We start from the raw sequence: 20,359 nt of genomic DNA on the forward strand, positions 1-20,359 counted from the left end.
GATCCAAAACACATTTAACTCAGAAGCTCCGATTAGGCTAATGAAACCTGGTTTCAAGAAGTTAACTTTATGGGGTCTCACACCAAGGCAAAGATTATATCTTCTGAACAAAGACACCAAGTATAAAATACATGCTAAAATTTAGGAAAACATCTTATGATGTGGTGTTTCACTACAGCCACTTCCCAGCATTTAAGCATTCAGTCCCCAGAACAATCTCACACACTTTACAGATGGAAAACTACAGCAGTGACAGAAGCCTCTGGGCAAGTCACCAAATTACAAGTGAACATTTCCAAACCACCTTGGCCATAGAACTACACAGGCTCTTAGCAGCATACAGAACACTGCCAGTAGGATCACCAGCTTAGTGTGTTGTCAATAGAGATCTAGACAAAGATCCTCAAACTGGTGGCAAAACTAGCTCACAATGACAGGCTAGAAAACAGAATTTCAGTGTACTGAGAGGCTGGCACATGGTTTAAACAAAACTAATGGAATTTCAACATTCAGGTCTTTGGGGATTAGAGATGGAGCCAGCATATATAATGTATCTTAAAAACAAAATGGAAAAGTAAGCAGGAGGGCAGAATTCTCATAGCATGCCAGAAGGAATGCTTACTTTTTGGAAGATGAAGGCAATAATGAACTATGTTTGCTATAGTGCAAGCACCCTGAAATGTGCTCAGAAGCCACAGATGCATTTGCACAAGTACTCAGCAGGTTAAAAGACGCAACAAGGTCAATTAAAGCCCTTTTGAGAGGAGAGGTTCAGGCTGAGGAATGAAACTCTGAAGTCTGTAAATGTCAGGAACGCAGCTTGACAGAAGCAAGAGAGATCTCTCTAGAAAGGCTGTATAGGTTGATACAGAAGAATCCAAAGCTTATATGAGAGCCAATCAAATGCTCCAACAGTTTCATTTGCCATAAACACCAAGGTATTTTATTGAATAACATCTGAAGGCATGTATTAGAGACTGTCAGCCCCACACAGAGAAACATTTTATGCTTCCCATACAACCCTGGCAATGAAACTCAATTCTATTTGCTTTGGAAGCAGGAGGGCAGTCCTTGTTAAGCTCATTGTGTTTAGCATCAATGCTGAATGCTGTGGCCAAGAGTGCCTTCTGGTACAACAGATACTAAAGTACTATTTAATATTGCAGTAGACCAAGATAACTGGTTAGTGTTTTCAAGCACAGTAAGGACTGTTCTTGCTATAGGTCAGTCTTTGTATCACTATATAAATCAACTAGATCTCACCTGTCCTGTGATTTTCCACAAGCAAAACACACAAAGACACCCCACCAACAAACCCCATCACAGCAGCAGAGAAAAACTGACCATTGACGCTATATCTCATCACTGTCGTCAGCTGCTTCTTTGTCTTGCCATCAGCACCTAGCTGAAGCATTCCTAGCACAGACGCAATTCCATGGGGAGACACAACAATGTTATCCTTAGGCCTGGTTTTGACCAACTGGTTAAAAACTTGGATCCCAATGTCTGAACCCAGTTCTTCAAGAGACAGAGGGTTCAGCTGGAAGCATGTACACACTGACGTCAAAGCAGCAAAGAGAAGGGGGGAATGCCAGTTCATGGTCCCGGCACACAGAAGCAACCTAAAAAGAGGGGAAAGAAAAACAGTTTTTAAAAAATAAGGCAATGGTCAAATGAGCATTGGTTCAACACAGTATTTATTTGTGGCAGCTGAGCACCAACTGAAAGTCATGAATAAGGTGGTTTGCTGAATCAAACTTTCACCACCTCTCAGGTTCAAGCCTTAAATTCAGCACAGTTACAGTGTGAGCCCTTGACAAGTCGAAAGGCTGCCAGTGCTATTGAGTCATATCACTATTTTGGGATACGGGCAAAATGCCAGTAGGAAATAAAGCAAGGCCAGATTCTATACATGCAATACTTAAACCACAATTGCAGCCAAAGCAGAGAAGCAGCTGGAATTCTGTAGTGCTGCATAATAAACATGCAAGCAAGCAAACAAAATATTTTAAAAACACCTATACCATTGCATACCAGAAATACCACAGCATACTGAAGTGGAAATCAAAATTTGGATGTTAACATAAACTTCTGCATCAAGCAAAATATAACCCTATTTTATAATCCTGTATGTTTCTAGACCAGGACAAAAAAAAAGACAAGCACCTTTCGTCCTCAAGATATAGGGACCTAGAAACTATATAAGGAGATAGTTAGAACTTAAGCATAGGCTTAAATGCACTGAAAACTAAAGCATGCTTACACAGTTTGCCTTCTAAAGTGATATGGGTGCCTGGTCCTCCCCTGAGCTCCAGCCAAGTTCAAAACCTTGAGTCTATGCCCTGTAACCAAGATACTAGGGGAAAGGTGGAGCTTCTACAAATACTGCTGTTGACTACTACTTCAGCATCCTTTCTCTTCCCTTTGCCATGTATGTTCCTTGCTACTTATTGCACTCAGAACCATCAGGTAGCAGCAGGTGCATATGTTCTGATCCACTACACAGAGGGAAGATCTACTGCCTTCCCTGTGAGTGAATGAGTCAGAAGCCACCTATGTGCGGACCATATTTCATTCCTTCCATTAGAAGAAAGTGGAAGGTTTCCTGCTCTCTGTTACTCCTACCATCCTTCTACCTGAAGACCTTGGGAAAATTTCAAAGCAAGCTCTATGAAAGGAATGCAGCAGCTGGTTGCCAAGGTCTCCTCTGCTTCCACACTTAATTTCCTTGGGTGAAAAAGCAAATGCTGCTATATTGAAGGTAATTTATGTTCCATAGCAGCTGCCTTCCTATTCTCCACATCACCACAGCTGCCACTCCAGCAATTATGTCAAATGCCCATGAGAACAGGAGGAGGGCAATAGGATGGAGCAAAGGGAAGGAGGCTGGACAGACAAAGCTTTGCTTCTGCACAGCTGCAACATAATCCAGTGAGAAGTCATAGCAACAGAACAGCTCTGGGGCGTGCAAATGTACAACTGCAGCAACTCCCTGCACCCTCAGATGAAATGGCCTAACCTCTGTCATCTCTTTCATGTTTCAGAAAAAGCAGCCTAGGAACCAGAGCTCTTCCAATATTAAATTAATTGCTTAGCTGAAGTCAGTCTCGTGTTCATTTGCAATTTAGCAGAAAAATACTATCACAACTATCCAACTTTTGAAACACAGTATTACAAACTGATAATAAAGAAGTATCTCTTCTATAAGATCTTAATGAGGCCATTCAGTCAAATGGCCATTCACTGCAGCTCCTCAGAAACTGCCAGAGCTCCCCTCCCTCTACAACAAAGGGACATAATAAGTTAGAATAGCTGAACAGCTTACAGTATGGCAGGAAGTGACTAAGGAAGAATTAACATGGCCTTAAGAAAATAAGACACCCAACCCTCCTTTTTTACATTTTAGTAAGTCCTCAACCATCATCCATAAAGTTCCCGGGGGGGGGGGACCCCTCTACATCTTCCTCAACTTACACATGGATGATGAGGTATATTTAAACTTGTATTGCAGCTTCTAAAATTTCAAGTCTCAAGAAACTGTCTAGCCAAATCTGTCTGATGCAAGACTTACCCCCATCCAATGAGGGAAAAAACACTTTCAAAGGTCTTAAATGGAATGCCCTTTCCCCCCGCCCCCCTCAATCAGGGGACTGGTTATTCTGGAGCAACGTGGAGCATCCAGTAAGCGAAAGGGAAAAGAAGTGAAATAATTTTTTCCCCACTAAGATTTTTAGTTTTCTACACTGGATAGTAAATATAACAACAAATCCCATGTACCTCTGCTACCACATACCCATCAATAAGAAAGAGGGACCTGCACAAACAGACAGCTGAAAGCATAAAGTTTTTTTAAAAAAAAGAAAGAAAGAAAAAAGTCAGGGCAAAAATGGGGGACAGAGTGAGAAGCAGCAATGTGGATCTAGCTAAACACAAGTACAGAAGACGAAGCATCACTGTTTGAAGAGATACAAGAAATCTTGCCAGACAGAGGTGAAAATTCCAGGTGTCTGTTGTATGTGCATCTCCTTACAAAGATTAATTTATCATTGACCGAATCATCAACTAAGGGGGGAATATGAGATTGTCTTGAGCTGTGAGGCACAGATAAAGATTAATCCAAGATACAACCAATTACCAGAATAATATAACTTTGGGGCATTCCCAGAGCATGTGGACCAGACTGGCTTGAGGTGTCTGACAGCACCAACAGGCATCACTCTTAAAAAGATCTAGTGCAGGGGTGTCAAACTTATTTGTTATGAGGGCCCGATCTGACATAAATGAGACCTTGTTGGGCCAGGCCATTTCGGGTTGGGCCGAGTCATGTTGGGCTGGACCATGTGCATACCTATTTAAGATTAGGTAGCAGAGATATAAATTTTACAAAGAACACAGACAAACACAAATATATATTTTAAAAAACTTAAAACATGCTTAAAACATTAGCACTTATTGGTCTTAAAGATGTTTTCTTTGTATTTCTCCCATGGGATCCAGGGAACTGGGCAAAGGAAGCTCTGGCTCTTTTCTTCCTTTCCTAGGGGACTGGAGGGGAGCCTCAGCTAATAGAAGGAAGAGAGGCTTGGCTCAGTAGCTCTGCTGTGCAACTGAGAGAGCCTGGCAAAGCAAGCTATTCCTCCCCCCCTTCCTCTCCAAGGGAGGAGCCTCAACCAATGGAGAAAATAGAGGTGTTGCTCTGAAGCTCCTGTGTAATTGAGCAAGCCTTGCAAAGCAATTTGTGATGCAGAAGGAAGCAAGATAAAGGGAGAAGGAAGCAGATGACAGCCAGTTGCTCAGGGGCCTGATAGGAGCCTTCCGCGAGCCTGATTTGGCCCCCAAGCCGCATGTTTGACACCCCTGATCTAGTGACTCAATTTAATAGGATACCATTATACTCATAATAGAGTTTTCTGGTGAGTAAGCCTTAAACATAAGTCCAGGATAGCATATTTAAGTGTATTTTGCCACTGGAACAAGTGGGATTGAGAATTAAATTCCAGAATGGGTGGAATCTAGTTAATTTTTTCTTAAGAAGTTGCATATAATGATAGTACATCTAAAGAGAATTTCTGAGGATTGGAGTAGAGAAAATGGGGAAAGGGTCCAAAGGTGCAAAAATAGATACAAAAACAGAGGCCAGAGTGTTTTAACTGAATGTATTGCCAGCTAATGATAATGACTGAGAGATTAACTTCTGTGCACAGAGTGTCGCAAGGTATGACATCATCATCCTTTCCAATCAACAGAGACAGGAACATTAGACTTCTATATATCCAGTGTTTCCTAAAGACACGCTTGTCCCCTATCCTAATTTTAGGATATTTCTAAATGATTAGATCCTTGTGCGTGAATTGGTCAGTTGACTGCCAGCTGAATGCTAACCATATGTCAGGCCACCCTGTTGACATGAAACAATGTTACATACCTTATAGAAATTGCCTCCTGGACTGTTTCGGTGTAAGCTTACATAATGCCTAAGCAGAACACGTGGCCTAGCAGGAATCAGTGAAACAGAGACTACCTTGGTGATAATGCAGCCAGTGCCAAGCACCTTTCACACCCAATTGCAGCTGCATATGAGTTATTTTTCCATTATGCCATCCCACAGACTATGCCAGTTCCAGGGGACAGGCACAGAATTGGTCCTGTCCAAATGGTTGCATCAATTACAGGTAGCCCTCCAACTGCCAGAGACAGCAACACAGGACAATGGTCCCACATGGCTACGGCACCCCAGAATCCAAGGACATGTGCTTGTTCTCAAACAGTTACAAACTGTTTGTATCAGCACTCTGAGATTTTATTATGAATAAAATAATTATTGCAGGAACCTAATTTATCATAGTTTAATCTTCCCTTTTCCAATGTTTTACACTTTGTGTAAGGGAAATCAGCCCTGACTGTTCCCTGGAAGGTCAGATGCTGAAGCTGAAGCTCAAATACTTTGGCCACCAAGGGAGCACTTGTCAGTGTTAAGTTCTTTCAGGGATCATAACTGCTGAATCATTGTTATGTAACTAAGCTATACAGGTGTGATTATAGTCACGAGAGTTACACGTGCAGCTTGTTTAGCAATCAGCAATGGGATTGGAGAGCTGCACCATAATAGTAGCAGCCTTACCCTCAGATGGTGTGGGTGATGAGAAGGAGGAGAAGGACGTGCGTTAGTGAAGGAGAAACATCTTGGCTGTTATACTGTTACTGTGGAGGACTGGATAATACTGGATTATGTAATGTATGGATTGGATTATTGACTTCTCTTATTGGACACTGATTTGGCACTGTATATTGGAAGGACTGCTTTATGTGTATGAACCATTGGACCTGTTTTTGACTGCCTCTTTCGTATATGCCCAAATACAACTGTTAACTGGCTGTTTGGAGTCTCTTTTATCACAGCTTCTGGAGTTGCACTCTACAGTTTGCTCATACAGGGGAACTTCCTACGCATACACTGTCAGCACTCACTGGAGAAGATCCTGATGCTGGGAAAGGCAGAAGGCAAAAGAAGAAGGGGACGGCAAAAGATGAGATGGCTGGACAGTGTTACTGATGTAACTAACATGAATTTGAGCAGACTTCAGAGGATGGTGGAAGACAGGAGGGCCTGGCATGACTTTGTCTATGGGGTCGCAAACAGTTGGACTCGACTCTGCAACTAAACAACAACAAAAAAACTTTGTGAAGTCATTTTCTAAGCTTTGGGAAATTACAAATACTAGCAAATCATATGTCATGTCACATTCTACCAGTACAAACCAGAACCCAACTACAACTGACATGTGTGAAGAGATGGGGGTAGGGACAAAAGAGAGAGAGAAAAACTGTTAACATTCTCCACTCCACAACACAAGCCTATGACCTGTTTTAATGCTATCACTCCTACTAGGAATTTAACAGTATATCATAAGAGATTAATGCAGGTATGGTGAAGAGCCCAAGCTTTTATGCAATACATGACAATGTAAATGTTATCATACATCTTTCCTGTACAGGGTAGCAGTATGAAGCAAAGATCATGAAGGAAAAGAACACAACCTTGCATCATATTGCCCATTACATACTCAAGGAGGCAAGAAAATCACAAACCCTACCTCCATGAATCCTGGAGATAAAAAGGGCCTACAAGGACAGGGCTTCTTTTGTTCATATATGATCTTACAAGTCAACCAAGCAATGGTAAAGTGGACTGACATTTAGATGAAGCTGCTAAATAAGCCATATCTGCTGAAATAATGTGTCACAGTACTGTAAAGATAAGCAGGAAAGCTCTTGTCTATCAACAAAGAAATATTCTTTTTTTCAACTGAAGCCAGACTTGAAATGACCATCTTACAGTGCTTACATACAATATTGTTATACACATAGCCACATGTGTAGTCCATTTTTAAAAGGAAGAATTAATTCAGTGTAAGCACTTTAAAAGCGGGTAATGGAAGTAGCAGTGCGAACAGATCATTAGAATTAAAACCAAATACCCAATTGCAACAAAAATGTTCTGCTATATAACTACTTACAAAGGAGAAAGAAGCAAAATTAATCTTAATTTCAAACACTCACTCACTCTTTGAGAAATAATGCATAACTACAGTATTTATGCTTCCCTGAGCTAGTTGTTTTGATTAGACTGAATTAATGTAAAATAATTTACACCATATATCACCAGGAATAAAAAGAAGCAAACCATTAACTGTGCGACTGTGTTATCTGCCAACTGAGGACACACTCTAGGCATCTGCTGAACTCCTGAATGACTCTCTTTAGGACTGCACTGTAACAGCACAATCCTATATAGATTTATTCCTCTAAACCCACTGATTATACTATAAATCAATCAGGCTACAAACTGCCATAGGACTCCTTAGTTTTGAGGGGGGGGGGGTTAGCACAGGACTCATACTTCAAAAGTTCTGAGAACTTCTGAGAAAAGCCCTACCACTTTACCACTTCAAGACTAGCATTTTCAACGAAAAGCTTCTGGAGGAACTGATCCCAGCCCACCTTCATGGGCTCTCAGCAAATCATGAGTTTTTACTACAAACACAATTCATCTCATTCTTGACTTGTATCATCTAGACCTTCCTAGCTGCAGTCTTAAATTTCCAGGCATCTCTAAAGCATTTGCTCGGTGTATTTATCATTCAAGTTAGCCCTACAACTATTTTTCTTCCTTTCAATAGCACAAGGAAAATCTTCAATGCGATTTCACATGTCAACCACATTGTGCTTTTTTTTTTTTGTATTTGTTCTCTGTCTTTCGTTTCTTAGCAGGATCAAGGTTGAGGTACCAGTCCTTCCACCTCTCATTCTTCTTGTTCTTCAAGAGTTAGGACCTTGCTAAGACAAAGATACCAGCATGGCAAGTATTCCCAATGCGTGAAAGACCAAAAATTGCGTTAAGTGAAAGACCAAAAATTGTGACTCATTCATAAAGGCTGCAAAAATGGACCCATGGGACACATTGTTCTTTAAATCTACCACAACATGAAAACTTACGATTTTATGCTGACCCCAAAAGATTTTCCAAATCTGCTGTGTGAAGAAACTAATCTACAAATTGAACAGTGGCAGTTTTGCTAAACCTGGCATCTAAAAACCCCAACATTTCAGAGCTCTTCAAGAGCTATAGTCACAGCACCCAACCTGCAACTCAGCCCACACCATAGTGTGATATGAAACTTTCAGAGTGAGGCTTGTGTCTAAGTAAGTGCTACCATGGAAGCAAGTTTGGGCTTAGAGAAACTGCTTCTGTTTGCACAGTGACATGATGCAAAATGTGCAGTTCTACAGCTTAAGACAAAATGGCCTGAGCTATGTACACTCTGCTAAAAAAAAATTCTGAACACAGGTAATGCAAATTCTGGATCAAGAAAAGCTGGATTCTGCATTGTGCATAAATTATACACACTAAGTACACTTGTATAATCTTGCATTTTACATAATTTATTTGGGGCTTTCTAGTTATGGGGAAGGACAAGTAGCACTTTCCCCAATTGTCACTTCCCAACTCCCAAGATTTCTGCAGGCTTTGGCTGCAACCACTCCTGGCCCAATTTCAGCTAATGATGATACACTGACCACTTCACTGTTTCAACTGCTGAATTAAATGCCTACTCAAACCAGTTCCATAGACAGTACCTGCCAGTAACCAAGTGACGCCTGCTGTATACCAGCCTTGCTTAAGATTCACTGGACTCTACCAAGGCCTAATTTACATGCGCAGTCACACAAAATGGAAATAAGGTAGCAGGATGCTGAGGTTAGGCTTCCAGACACATTCTGATGTACTCCCCTATTTTGAAAACTCCCTGCAGGCAGAAAGATGGCTCAGCAAACAAAAAAAGGAAATAGCTTTCTTTTGGCTGTATTACTTTTCTATGTCTATGAAAAATTTTTAATGCACAAGAATATTCAGAATTGGAACTGTTCACCTACAGTCCAAAGTGGAGCATTCTGTTCTATCACCTCCTTCTCTAGCTGTAGAAACCAGTTTCAAGATTCCAGCTAGTCGAACATTCTGTTTCCATTAGCTGCCACATACTTTTATGCCATTTTTGAGTTTCAAGAGATGATGGTCGCCCCATTTGACACTAATAAGTTCACTGACTTTGTATATGGTAATTCCATTTAACCGTTAAGGAGAATAGACAAAAGGAGAATGCTCTGCCAAGTTACAACTAACTCATGGCAACCAGTGTTCCCTCTAAGCTGAGTTAGCGTGAGCTAACTCACAGATTTTTAGCCTCCAGCTCACATATTTTTGTCTTAGTTCAGGAAGGATGACCCCAGAGCACAATAATTTATGCAGTAGCTCACAACTTTAATACCAGTAGCTCACAAAGTAGAATTTTTGCTCATAAGACTGCAGCTTAGAGGGAACACAGATGGCAACCCATCTGTGTAGTGTTCCAGGTAAGAGATTTGGACTTTAGATCTATGGTGTGGCTTCATTTGAAATACTGTGTGCGGTTCTAGATACTGTATCTCAACAAAGGACACAGCAGAGCTGGAAAAACTACAGAAGACAAACAAAAAATACTTTTTTACAGAGTAATTAAAATGTGGAATTTTCTGCCAGAGGATGCAGATAGAGCCACACACATAGACAGCTTCAAAAGGGAATTAGACAGATTCATGGAGGATAGTCTTATCAGTGGCTACAAGCTCTGCCACGTTTTGAGGCAGTACATCTCTGAATACCAGTGGCAGGAGGCAACGTCAAGCAAAGGCCTCAGCTGCTATGCCCAATTTCTGTACCTCAAGAGGAACTAGTTGGCCACTTGGTGAGACAGGATGCTAGACTAGATGGATCACAAGTTTGAGTCAGCAGGGCTCTTCTTATGTTCTTAAAACTAAATGTTCAGTTTGCTGTAGTGGTTAAGGGCAGAGGACTCACATCTGGACAACCAGATTTGATTCCCCACTCCTCCACATGCAGCTACTGGGTGACCTTGGGTCAGTCATTGTTTTCTCAGAGCTGTCCTCTCAAGAGCAGTTCTCAAAGAGTTCTCTCAGCCTCACTCACCTCACAGGGTATCTGTTGTGAGGAAAGGAAAGGAAGGAGATTGTAAATTGCTCTGAGACATCAAGTGAAAATCAGAGCATAAATCCAATCTCTTCTCTTCTTCTTAGAAATGAGCAGAAGTGGTTTACAATTGGTGTTTCTTGGTGGTCTCCCACTACAAGAATTGTTTGCAGCCAACCCTGATTAGCTCCCAAACTCTGACATGCTGACCAGCCTGAGCTAAATCTCCCATGAATCTTTAAACTCCTCTATTACTACAGCCTGCAACAGTGAACTGAGTTTTTGAAAGCAACTCACTTCCTCGTCTACCTAGTACTGCTAATTTCACTGGGTAATTCTTGTGCTCGTTATGAGGGATGAAATGTCCAGACTTATACATTGTTGGCTCAAATCTCCTGCATACCTTTTACATGACAAATTCCTCTGCCCCTCCACACAGTTAACTTCATTGATCTCTACCATACTGTCTCTTAGACACTTTTAAAAAATAAAATAACCAAGTCACCAGCCTTACTTTTCAATATCTTAGTTCCTTTTTAAAAGAAAAGTAGTAGTAGTAGCAGCAGTAGCAGCAGCAGTACCGGTAGAAAAAGAAGTAGAAGATGATGATATTGGATTTATACCCTGCTATTCACTTGGAGTCTCAGAGCACCTGATCTCCTTTCTCTTCCCCCTCCCCACAACAAACACCCTGTGAAGTAGGTGGGGCTGGGAGAGCTCTTTTGAGAGAGCAGCTTTCACGAACTGTGACTGACCCAAGGTCACTCAGCAGGTGCATGTGAAGGAGTGGGGTATTAAACCCAGCTCTTCCAGATTAGAGTCTGCACACTTAACCAATACATCAAACTGACTAGAAATTTACAAGTACTCAAATGTCACCATACCAGAAATTTATATAAAGGTAATAATTTATCTGACATTTCATCTTCAGCAACTTTCTTGGGAATTCTTAATACTGAACTCCCTCCCACCCCCAGCCCCCCACTGCCTCAATAAGTTAATGTCTTCAGTAAACTTTCCATTATGATTGCAAGATTACTTTCATGGATAATAATAATAGTTCACCTATACATTGAAGCAAAGGGCTGTTGTTGTTTTTTTGTCATAATGTGCATTTCCTGGCACATACACATTATCATTGGTCATTCTGATGTACTTTGGGAGACTTCACAGTGAGACTTTGGGAGTCTTCACAGTTTGCTTGGGAGAGCACCATCCTGAGTGCCATCCTAACCAGAGCTATAACCTTCTGAGTTCATCAACTTCAATGGAATTAGATGGGAGGGATTCTGTTTAAGATGGTAATGTACTGCTTTTTCAATAATCACACCACCGATCAATCTAGCGCTAGCGCAGTTCTGCCCACTTCCACTGGCAGCACCTCTACAAGGTGCCTTTCACAGTCTTATTACCCAAGATCCTTTTAACTGGACATACTGGGTATTAAGCTGTTTGCATGCAAGGTTTACTTCTGTGCTAAAATCTCTCTACCGAACTAATCTGGAACTTGCAAATCTGGCTACTGTACTATGCAATTCTGACTATGGATCATTCATGGATAAATTAAATACACCAACATAAATATTTTGAGAACCTAGCACATCTTCTTTCACTATGATGAGTTCAAGCCATCTACTTACAAAAGGGAATCTGTAACCTCTCTTATCCTAAAGAAACAGGGCAGCACTATGGAGGGGTGAGGGTGCATTGCATGGCTTTATCTCTGCTACTAAACCTGGATCAGAAACAAGGGAAATCCCAGAGGGTAGATAAACTAAAGCAGAACGTAAGGGAAGAATGACGCTGGGGGGTTACCAACTGTCAATTTAATAAATACTTGCAAGACTAATAGACAACATTTTAGTCCCTTTATTAGAGGCAAAGGCGAACATTACAGATTAGACTTTCCAGCACCAACAATTTTGTAACACGATAAATTGCAATTTACCATCAGTGTCTAAGAGCGCACAAGCAGCAGAAATGCTTCAAATATGATCTTCCTGTTAAGATTATGGCTACTTCAGATTTAAGTTCCAGGCCTCATAAGCATATTCCTTAGAGTCAGTCTGATATATACTTGTTACAATGTGGGACCCAGGTTTAGTTTCACTGAAGCTCACTCACCTAAGTAACCAGGCAAGTCCTGTTTATTCAGCCAAACCTACCTTATCAGATTCTTGCAACAATAAAATGAAGAGCACACACCACTCTGTGCTCCTAAGAGAAATGGCAGGACATATCTTTATGCCCTGCCTAAAAATCTCCCAGAACACTGAATTACCATAGGATTTACTAAAATCCCAGGCCCAGATCTTAATGGTAAATTTAAGGGACTTTGACAAATCTCAAATGACAGAAAGTTAAGATGTTCATAATACTGCTTCAGAAGTACAGATACATAGCGGAAATCCACATATTTTGTTCTGTTCAACTCCCACCCATGAGCTATAAACTCATCAAGCTTAACACTTAGTGAAATAATGTCTAAGGTAATTAACTGTCAGCAGACCTCATCTTCTTTCCATTCCTACCATCATAAGGCTATTGGGAAAACTGTACTCTTTGTAAGATCATTGTTATGCAGCTTTAAATGAGAGTGGGGAGGGAGTGTTATATATACACACATACATTTGGGAGCTTGCTGTAAGCTCTAAGAAGTCCCTGAAGAACATTTTAGAAAAAACAGAACTACAGTTTGTCTCATGACCATGCCAGTAAGTCAAACATAGAAATGGCACCAATTTTGTCAGTCGAACATACAAGAGTTCAAAGCAGCATGTGAGAATTGAATACAAAAAACTGAGATGTTTCATGTTCAATGTGGAAAATGTACTGGAACACTTATCACCAGATCATCTTAAAAGGCTTAGGTTCTGATTTTTCTTCAAGTAGTACCATATTTTGCTGAAAATCTCAAAAGCACTTTCAACAACTGTATGCGTAATCCACCTTGAGTCCCTGTGAGAAAGAAAGACTATAAATAATATAAATAAATAAAACAACCTTGAAAAATAATCACTGATTATAAACCTCCTTCCAAGAAATTACATGAATGCACTGGAAAATACATGATTAACATGCATGATTCACTGGAAGAACTGTACACCACACAGTGAACCTTGCAACATACACACCACAGCTTGTTTCCACTGTTCAGTTTTACTCCTTTTAAAGGATGCTTAGTTAGCATCATGATTACAAACATGATCTTGCGAATTTGTAATGACTGCTGGCTGAAATATGCCAATTCTTTTCTCTTTTTTGAAGTTTGTTTTAATAAGTTTATTTAATACATTCTACATATCACTCCACAATAAAAAAATTGGAAATTTTACTGAGATGTGGAGCAAACCTTAAAAGTAAAATCAGTAAAAACAAGGAGTTTTATAATCAAGAGAAATATCAACAGAAAACCAGGGCAGGGAGAGCTAACAATACATCTCAGGTCTAATCAGAAAATTCTCCCTAAAACAATCCACCCCGTACCACAGAAAAGTGAACTCTTCCACACCCTCCTTCCCTTAAATATCTGGGACCTGGCCAACAAGAGGGGGGGGGGATCCTCCAAATTCACATACCAATTGGGGGGGCAGAAGAGGTCAAAGCAATGGACTCACTAATTCATATACAGACTGGGGCGGGGGAAGAAAAGGCTAAGGCAAAGGGTTCACCTTCTGGAAAACACTTTACAGATAAAAACAACAGGTAAAACCAGTGACACTACAAGAAAAACATACCAAACTGTCCCCAACCACAGTCCCCTCATTGGGGGGGGGGGGGGAGGAAAAGACATTCTATTGCTAACTAAATAGCAGTATTTCTAATAACTGACTGTATTCATGGCTGCCATCTTTGTGACTTTTGATTTTTTTTTCTCCATGAGTCTCAAATCTGGATATAGAGCTTGAAAATGTTCTTTAAACCACTATTACTATGTACTTCTATCCTTCTGTGCTTTTGTAGTTCCCAGTCCATTTCTGCTGTATTTAGTTCTTATGTTCCAACTGACAATTCCTATTCTTGTAATACTCCCTCAGAAGGGTTATGCTGGGTTTTACGGGTTCTGTTCCATTCTTCCTGCCAAGCTATTAGTTTCTTCATAGTCTCCCTTAATCTCTCAACCTTCCATTTTCTCTTCAATGTGTCAGGGCTTTCAGAACTAAGTTGTTGTTCAAGAATCATAGGTATTTCTTCAGGGATCTGTGTCAATCCCTTAACTTCCAGGTTGCTCTCTTGCCATTCATGCATCACTGAAAATATTCTAGGGGCCACCAAACTCCCATTAGGTCGCTCCCTCAGCTCCTCCTCTTCCATGCCCAGTTCTTCCTCTTCCTGTGCGATAGCCTCGACCATTCTTTGTACAATGGAGGCTCTCTACCAGACTTGCTTGGAGAAATCACCAACTCAGAAAAATTGAGTGGTTCTGAGGAACTTTTTAGCATTAGAGGATGAATTCTCCCATCTGTAAATACTCTGCAAACTGTAATTCCATAAGAGGCAAGGCATCTTTGCATTTTCAACATCATGAGAATTGTTGGACAGAAAATTGTTAAGTGCAATCTATGCCCATGAAAGTTGCTAAGTAGTCTGTCAACTTTTGTAAGATCAATGTGTTGTATTTCAGTTCCTAGAAGTTGACTCAGGGAACACAGAATGCCATATTTATTTTCTCATCAGTCACAGCTTACATGATTGTTAGGAGATGTGCAACACCACCTGATTAGTTTGGAGACAAAGAGAAAGATCTACGTTTGGTTTCTCTTGTGTTTTATCTACTGCTTGCCAGCAAAGTAATAATGAATGGTTCTTTAAATTGGTGGTTAAATTGATGGTCTGAGAGTGAGGCTTGGAAATTTTGGGAGTTTCACTTGTGTTAGGGTGATAGATGATCTTTTCATTGTAGGCCTTGATCATGTTAAATGTACCAAGCTTATTGGAGATGCCATTTAGTTTTTGAACACTACCTATTACAGTTTCTCCTGTTAATAAGCAATGTTCCCCAATGAACTTCATTAGAGTCTTTTTTTAATTGTAGATACATTTCATATTCCTTCACCTCCCAATAATAAATGTGCTTTATGAGGAGTTGGTACCTAGGGAAATGTTTCTGAAATCTCTACTATGCTGGGACTGTGTCTTTGTCAATCCCATTTGAGGGAGTAAAGTCCAAGTCTGCCTACAATAGCAGCTCCTCCTTTGCGTTCCCCTCCTCCACACTCAATGCATCAGGTGGGTTAGCAGGTAGGTAAGAAGATGATTTACCTGTTGCCCCTTTTGACAGAAAATTGTCTACATATGTTTGTTTGGTTGATTTTGAAGGAGAATAAAAATTAGAAGGTTTGCCTCACTTTTTCTTCTCCATTGTTGCTAAATAAACTAAAGGCACTAAAAACTAATTACCCGAGTCTGCGGCTGATGTTATCAGAGGCAGGGCATTCGGCAGTAATTGATATAAATATAAGCTCAAACGGTTTCCAGTCAGTTAAAAGTCAAGTGTTTTTGGTTGGATCCAGTTAAAATTCTTTTTGGGAAGTATAAAAAAGTAAAGACACAGTGTCTAAAAGGTGGTATTATCTCACCACCATCTTGCCTGGAAGTTTTGAAACATGCCAATTCTGATGACCTTTAGTTGATCCTTCTGCATTTTAATGAACAAACATGCCAGAAGCACATAGTTCTCCTGAACATGCACACTTATTTTCAGATGTTCAAACAGAACTTACCACCAGAATGCTGCTGGAGAAGCAAATATAGTTAACCAAAAGCTTCACTTCACTCAGCCAATTTTTTCATGGCCTTGTGCCAAGCATCTTTGGTTTAGCTGCCAAGTATCTCCAGTTTAGCAATCCCAGTACCTATAGTTAAGCAACCCTAAATCTACATACTTTTGACATACAGTGAAATCATGTCTCTGCTTCTTGATATATGAGCAAAACTAGTTTGCAACTCACGTGTTTGGCATAGCTAATATCAAAGCAATACCTGGACTGTCAGGTAATTGCTTTACAAGCACTGGAAAAGAATCCTGCAGCATTCTACTACATCCAGAAGTCTGTCAATATCAAACAGACCCGTATTTATTTATGAAGATATTTCTTAATGTTGCTTTTCTCCCGAGGGACCCAAAGTCTTACAGAATTTCCAAACCAAATTAAATGATGTAATTTAAATAATCAAAACAAACAAAAACAAATATATGTTTGGTGGGTCCCGTTTCACTTGACTGATTATTATAGGCCCCTGGGCTGTGAGCCATTAACTTTAATGGACAAACATACCAAGGGCTCAGGCATCTAGTCACATCCAGCCTTTATAACTAAAGACAGGAAGGAGACAAACCCCCCCCAAAAAAGAGATCAGATGTTTTGCTCCCAGCAAGATGTTCTCCAACAAGTCTCCTGTGTTTTTGCCTGAAAGGTTCTGCAGGCTTTCTCACTCAAGTAAAATGAAAACTGAGAAAGAAGAACTGGCATCCTGTTAACACTGCCCAACCACATCTAGTTGATTTGAAACAAAATAAAACTGTGGGCCACTGCAGACACCACTACTGATATAAATTAATGTGCGGGGTGCTATGGCACAAATGCAAACTTCCAATATGCAAGAAGCAATATTATAATACATTGTCTGCCACGTACAATAAGCCATATACACAGAAGGCCAAAGACACATACAGATTAGAAGTTTCACCTGATCAGCCATTCAGAAGTGAGGCAAACAGCAGCTCTTTTCTAAAATCACAAAACTGCCAGCAATTACCTTGGACGGAAGTTTTGTGTTGCACCACTTCTGCTGCCATCACCATTAGAATCCCTTTATATGTTTAAATTTGCACTGCCATGCCCATTCACCACAGAGCCCAGACTAGTCATTGTGAGAGGAGGATCCATGTCTGCTTATATTCACTAACCTGTTTATATTCAATACCAGAAGTGAGAAATTGGAAGGAAAAGCCTTCTCCCATATTTCACAAGCCCAAGACTCATGAATATGTACACTGGGATCTCTTCACTCATTCCTCCCAATGTCTAGTTGGTTAGCATATTCCATAGACATGGAATGAGAGGTGAAGGAAAGAAGATTTCTTCCTTATTCTTGGGCTTAGTGTGGATTTGAGCTTCAATTGGAATGTTAGTCATATTAACATAGACGTATCTAGAGTACATGTGTCTGACGGTACAGAACACCATTAGCAAAATAAACATTTAGATGAAGGCATCCTTGTATAAGAAAACAATTATACATGACTTCAAATATTTCAATAGACTTTTAAACAGAGAACTCCTTTATCCAGCTTGCAGACACCAGAGGGTGCACTTAATGTTCAGATGCATTCTATACTAAATATTCAGAATGTTAGGGAAATCTGTTTGAAATTCTATTTCTTTATCTCAAACAGTGCGATAGATCACTGGATCAAATAATCATTGAGAGGCATTTAACATGAAAAAGCAACACATATTTATTTCTACAGGGAAAGGGTACTGGGAGGTGAAAATAACACTATAGAACTACATCCTCACACTAGAAGATCATGTGCTTAGTGGAAGACCACTTCCTCCTCCTCCTTGACCTCTCTGCCTGAACAAAGGAAGTCACCTGACTAACTGACCAAACAAACAAAACAGGTTTTCCTGCTTCCAGACCTTGATTGACAGCAGTCAGTATTTTCTTCCCAGGTCATGAAGACAATAGGGAATCAGGCAGTGTTAACCCTATAATGACTGGAACTTTATAACACTGCAAAGGACATACAAAACAGATACATATTTCCAACACCCCTTCTCAATGTCTAATGTGCAAATCATTATACATTCAATAGTCATTACTCATTATTCACTGTAACATTTACATCAACTAGATTCATCATTTCACATAAATGTTCAAATCTAGCACAAGGTAATGGCTTTGTAAGTATATCAGCTACCATAGCTTCTGTACAACAATATTCTATCTTAATCAGCCCCTTCTGGTGTAGATCTTTCACTCTCTCTCGGCTTGACTTCGCGAACGAAAATTTAAGAAGGGTGCAGTAGTCCACGTCTGCTGCAGGCTCGCTGGTGGCTGACAAGACCAATGCGGGACAGGCAGATCCGGCCACAGTGGCTGCAGGGAAAAGTCTGATTTGGGGTTGGTGCTGTAGCAGTGTGATTCTTCCTCAATCACCTTTTGTCCTCAAGACCAGCTATGCATGCGTTCTCAAAGGAAGAGACAGCCTGGTGGATGGTGTGCCTCCATGCTTTGCGATCTGAGGCTAGGTCAAACCACTGGTGATGGTTGATGCGACAGGTGCCAAGGGATTTCTTCAAGGAGTCCTTGTACCTCTTCTTTGGTGCCCCTCTATTTCGATGGCCGGTGGAAAGTTCGCCATACAGAGCAATCTTGGGAAGGCGGTGGTTTTCCATCCTAGAAATATGCCCTGCCCAGCGCAGCTGCGTCTTCAACAGCAGTGCTTCGATGCTTGTAACCTCTGCCCTCTTGAGGACTTCAGTGTTGGTCACAAAGTCACTCCAGTGGATGTTGAGGATGGTGCGAAGGCAGCGCTGATGGAAGCGCTCAAGGAGTCGCAGGTGATGACGGTATAAAACCCACGATTCGGAGCCGTAGATGAGGGTTGTCATCACAACCGCTTTGTAAACATTGATCTTTGTGCCTTTTTTCAGATGCTTGTTGCTCCACACTCTTTTGTGCAGTCGGCCAAATGCACGATTTGCCTTTGCCAGCCTGTTGTCAATCTCCTTGTCGATCTTGGCATCTGAGGAGATGATGCACCCTAGGTAGCTGAACTGCTGGACTGTCTTCAGAACTGATTCACCCACAGTGATGCAGGGAGGGTGATAATCTTCCTGGGGTGCGGGCTGGTGGAGAACTTCTGTCTTCTTCAGACTAACTTCTAGGCCGAATAGCTTGGCAGCCTCTGCAAAGCAGGACGTCATATGCTGCAGAGCTGATACCGAGTGGGAGACGAGTGCAGCATCATCAGCAAATAGTAGCTCTCAGATGAGTTTTTCCATTGTCTTGGAGTGAGCCTTTAGTCGCCTCAGGTTGAACAGGCTGCCATCAGTGCGATAGCAGATGTAGACACCATCATCATCATCTAGATCTACTGCGGCTCTTTGAAGCATCATGCTAAAGAAGATTGTAAAGAGCGTTGGCGCGAGAACGCAGCCTTGCTTTACACCTGTGCCTATTGGGAAGGGCTCCGAGAGGTCATTGCAGTGTCTGACTTGGCCTCGCTGGTCTTCATGTAGCTGGATGATCATGCTGAGGAACCTTGGGGGACATCCTAAACGTTCCAAGATTTGCCACAGGCCTTTCCTGCTAACAGTATCGAAAGCTTTGGTAAGGTCGACAAAAGTCACATATAGACTAGCTCACATTTAATACCAATAGATCTACTTCTGGCTGTTCTACGTTCCCCTTTACATATAGCAATACATGCTTGGTTATCTTCAAACATTACAACAGGTACAGGTTCTTTTATCTTGAAGTCTTTCAGCAGATGAAAAATCCATTCAAGTTCACTGCAGGCACTGGCTGCTGACACACACTCAGCTTCTGCTGTAGATTCTGCCGCTATAGTCTGTTTTCTGCTAGTCCATTCTACAAGTCCGTTTCCATAGAAGAACAAGTATCCACTGGTTGATCTGTAATTACACAATTCTTCTGCATAATTGGGATCCATATATCCAACTAGTCTGGGATTCTCAGAAGGTTCAATGATCAGTCTTAAGTCCATAGTCCCTTTTAAGTAACCGGCAAGTTTCTTTACTGCATTCCAATCCTGGTGATTAGGCGAACTTACTTTTCTGCTCAGTATTCCGACAGCAGCTG

The 20,359-nt window shown here is 41.0% G+C and overlaps 1 protein-coding gene across 2 annotated transcripts in view; it reads right to left on the reverse strand.

Annotated features, from left to right (window-relative positions):
* The window catches only part of SERPINE2 (serpin family E member 2), a 44,563-nt gene that overhangs the window by 14,315 nt on the left and 9,889 nt on the right, over positions 1 to 20,359 (reverse strand). For both annotated transcript variants that reach the window (XM_060242196.1, XM_060242198.1), the window contains exon 2: positions 1,345 to 1,622. In XM_060242196.1, coding sequence (XP_060098179.1) covers positions 1,345 to 1,600 — 256 coding nt within the window. In that variant the 5' untranslated portion in view covers positions 1,601 to 1,622. The remainder of the gene's footprint in view (positions 1 to 1,344; positions 1,623 to 20,359) is intronic.

The sequence above is a fragment of the Heteronotia binoei genome, chromosome 6 (assembly GCF_032191835.1).
Source record: "Heteronotia binoei isolate CCM8104 ecotype False Entrance Well chromosome 6, APGP_CSIRO_Hbin_v1, whole genome shotgun sequence".
NCBI classification, from domain to species: domain Eukaryota; kingdom Metazoa; phylum Chordata; class Lepidosauria; order Squamata; family Gekkonidae; genus Heteronotia; species Heteronotia binoei.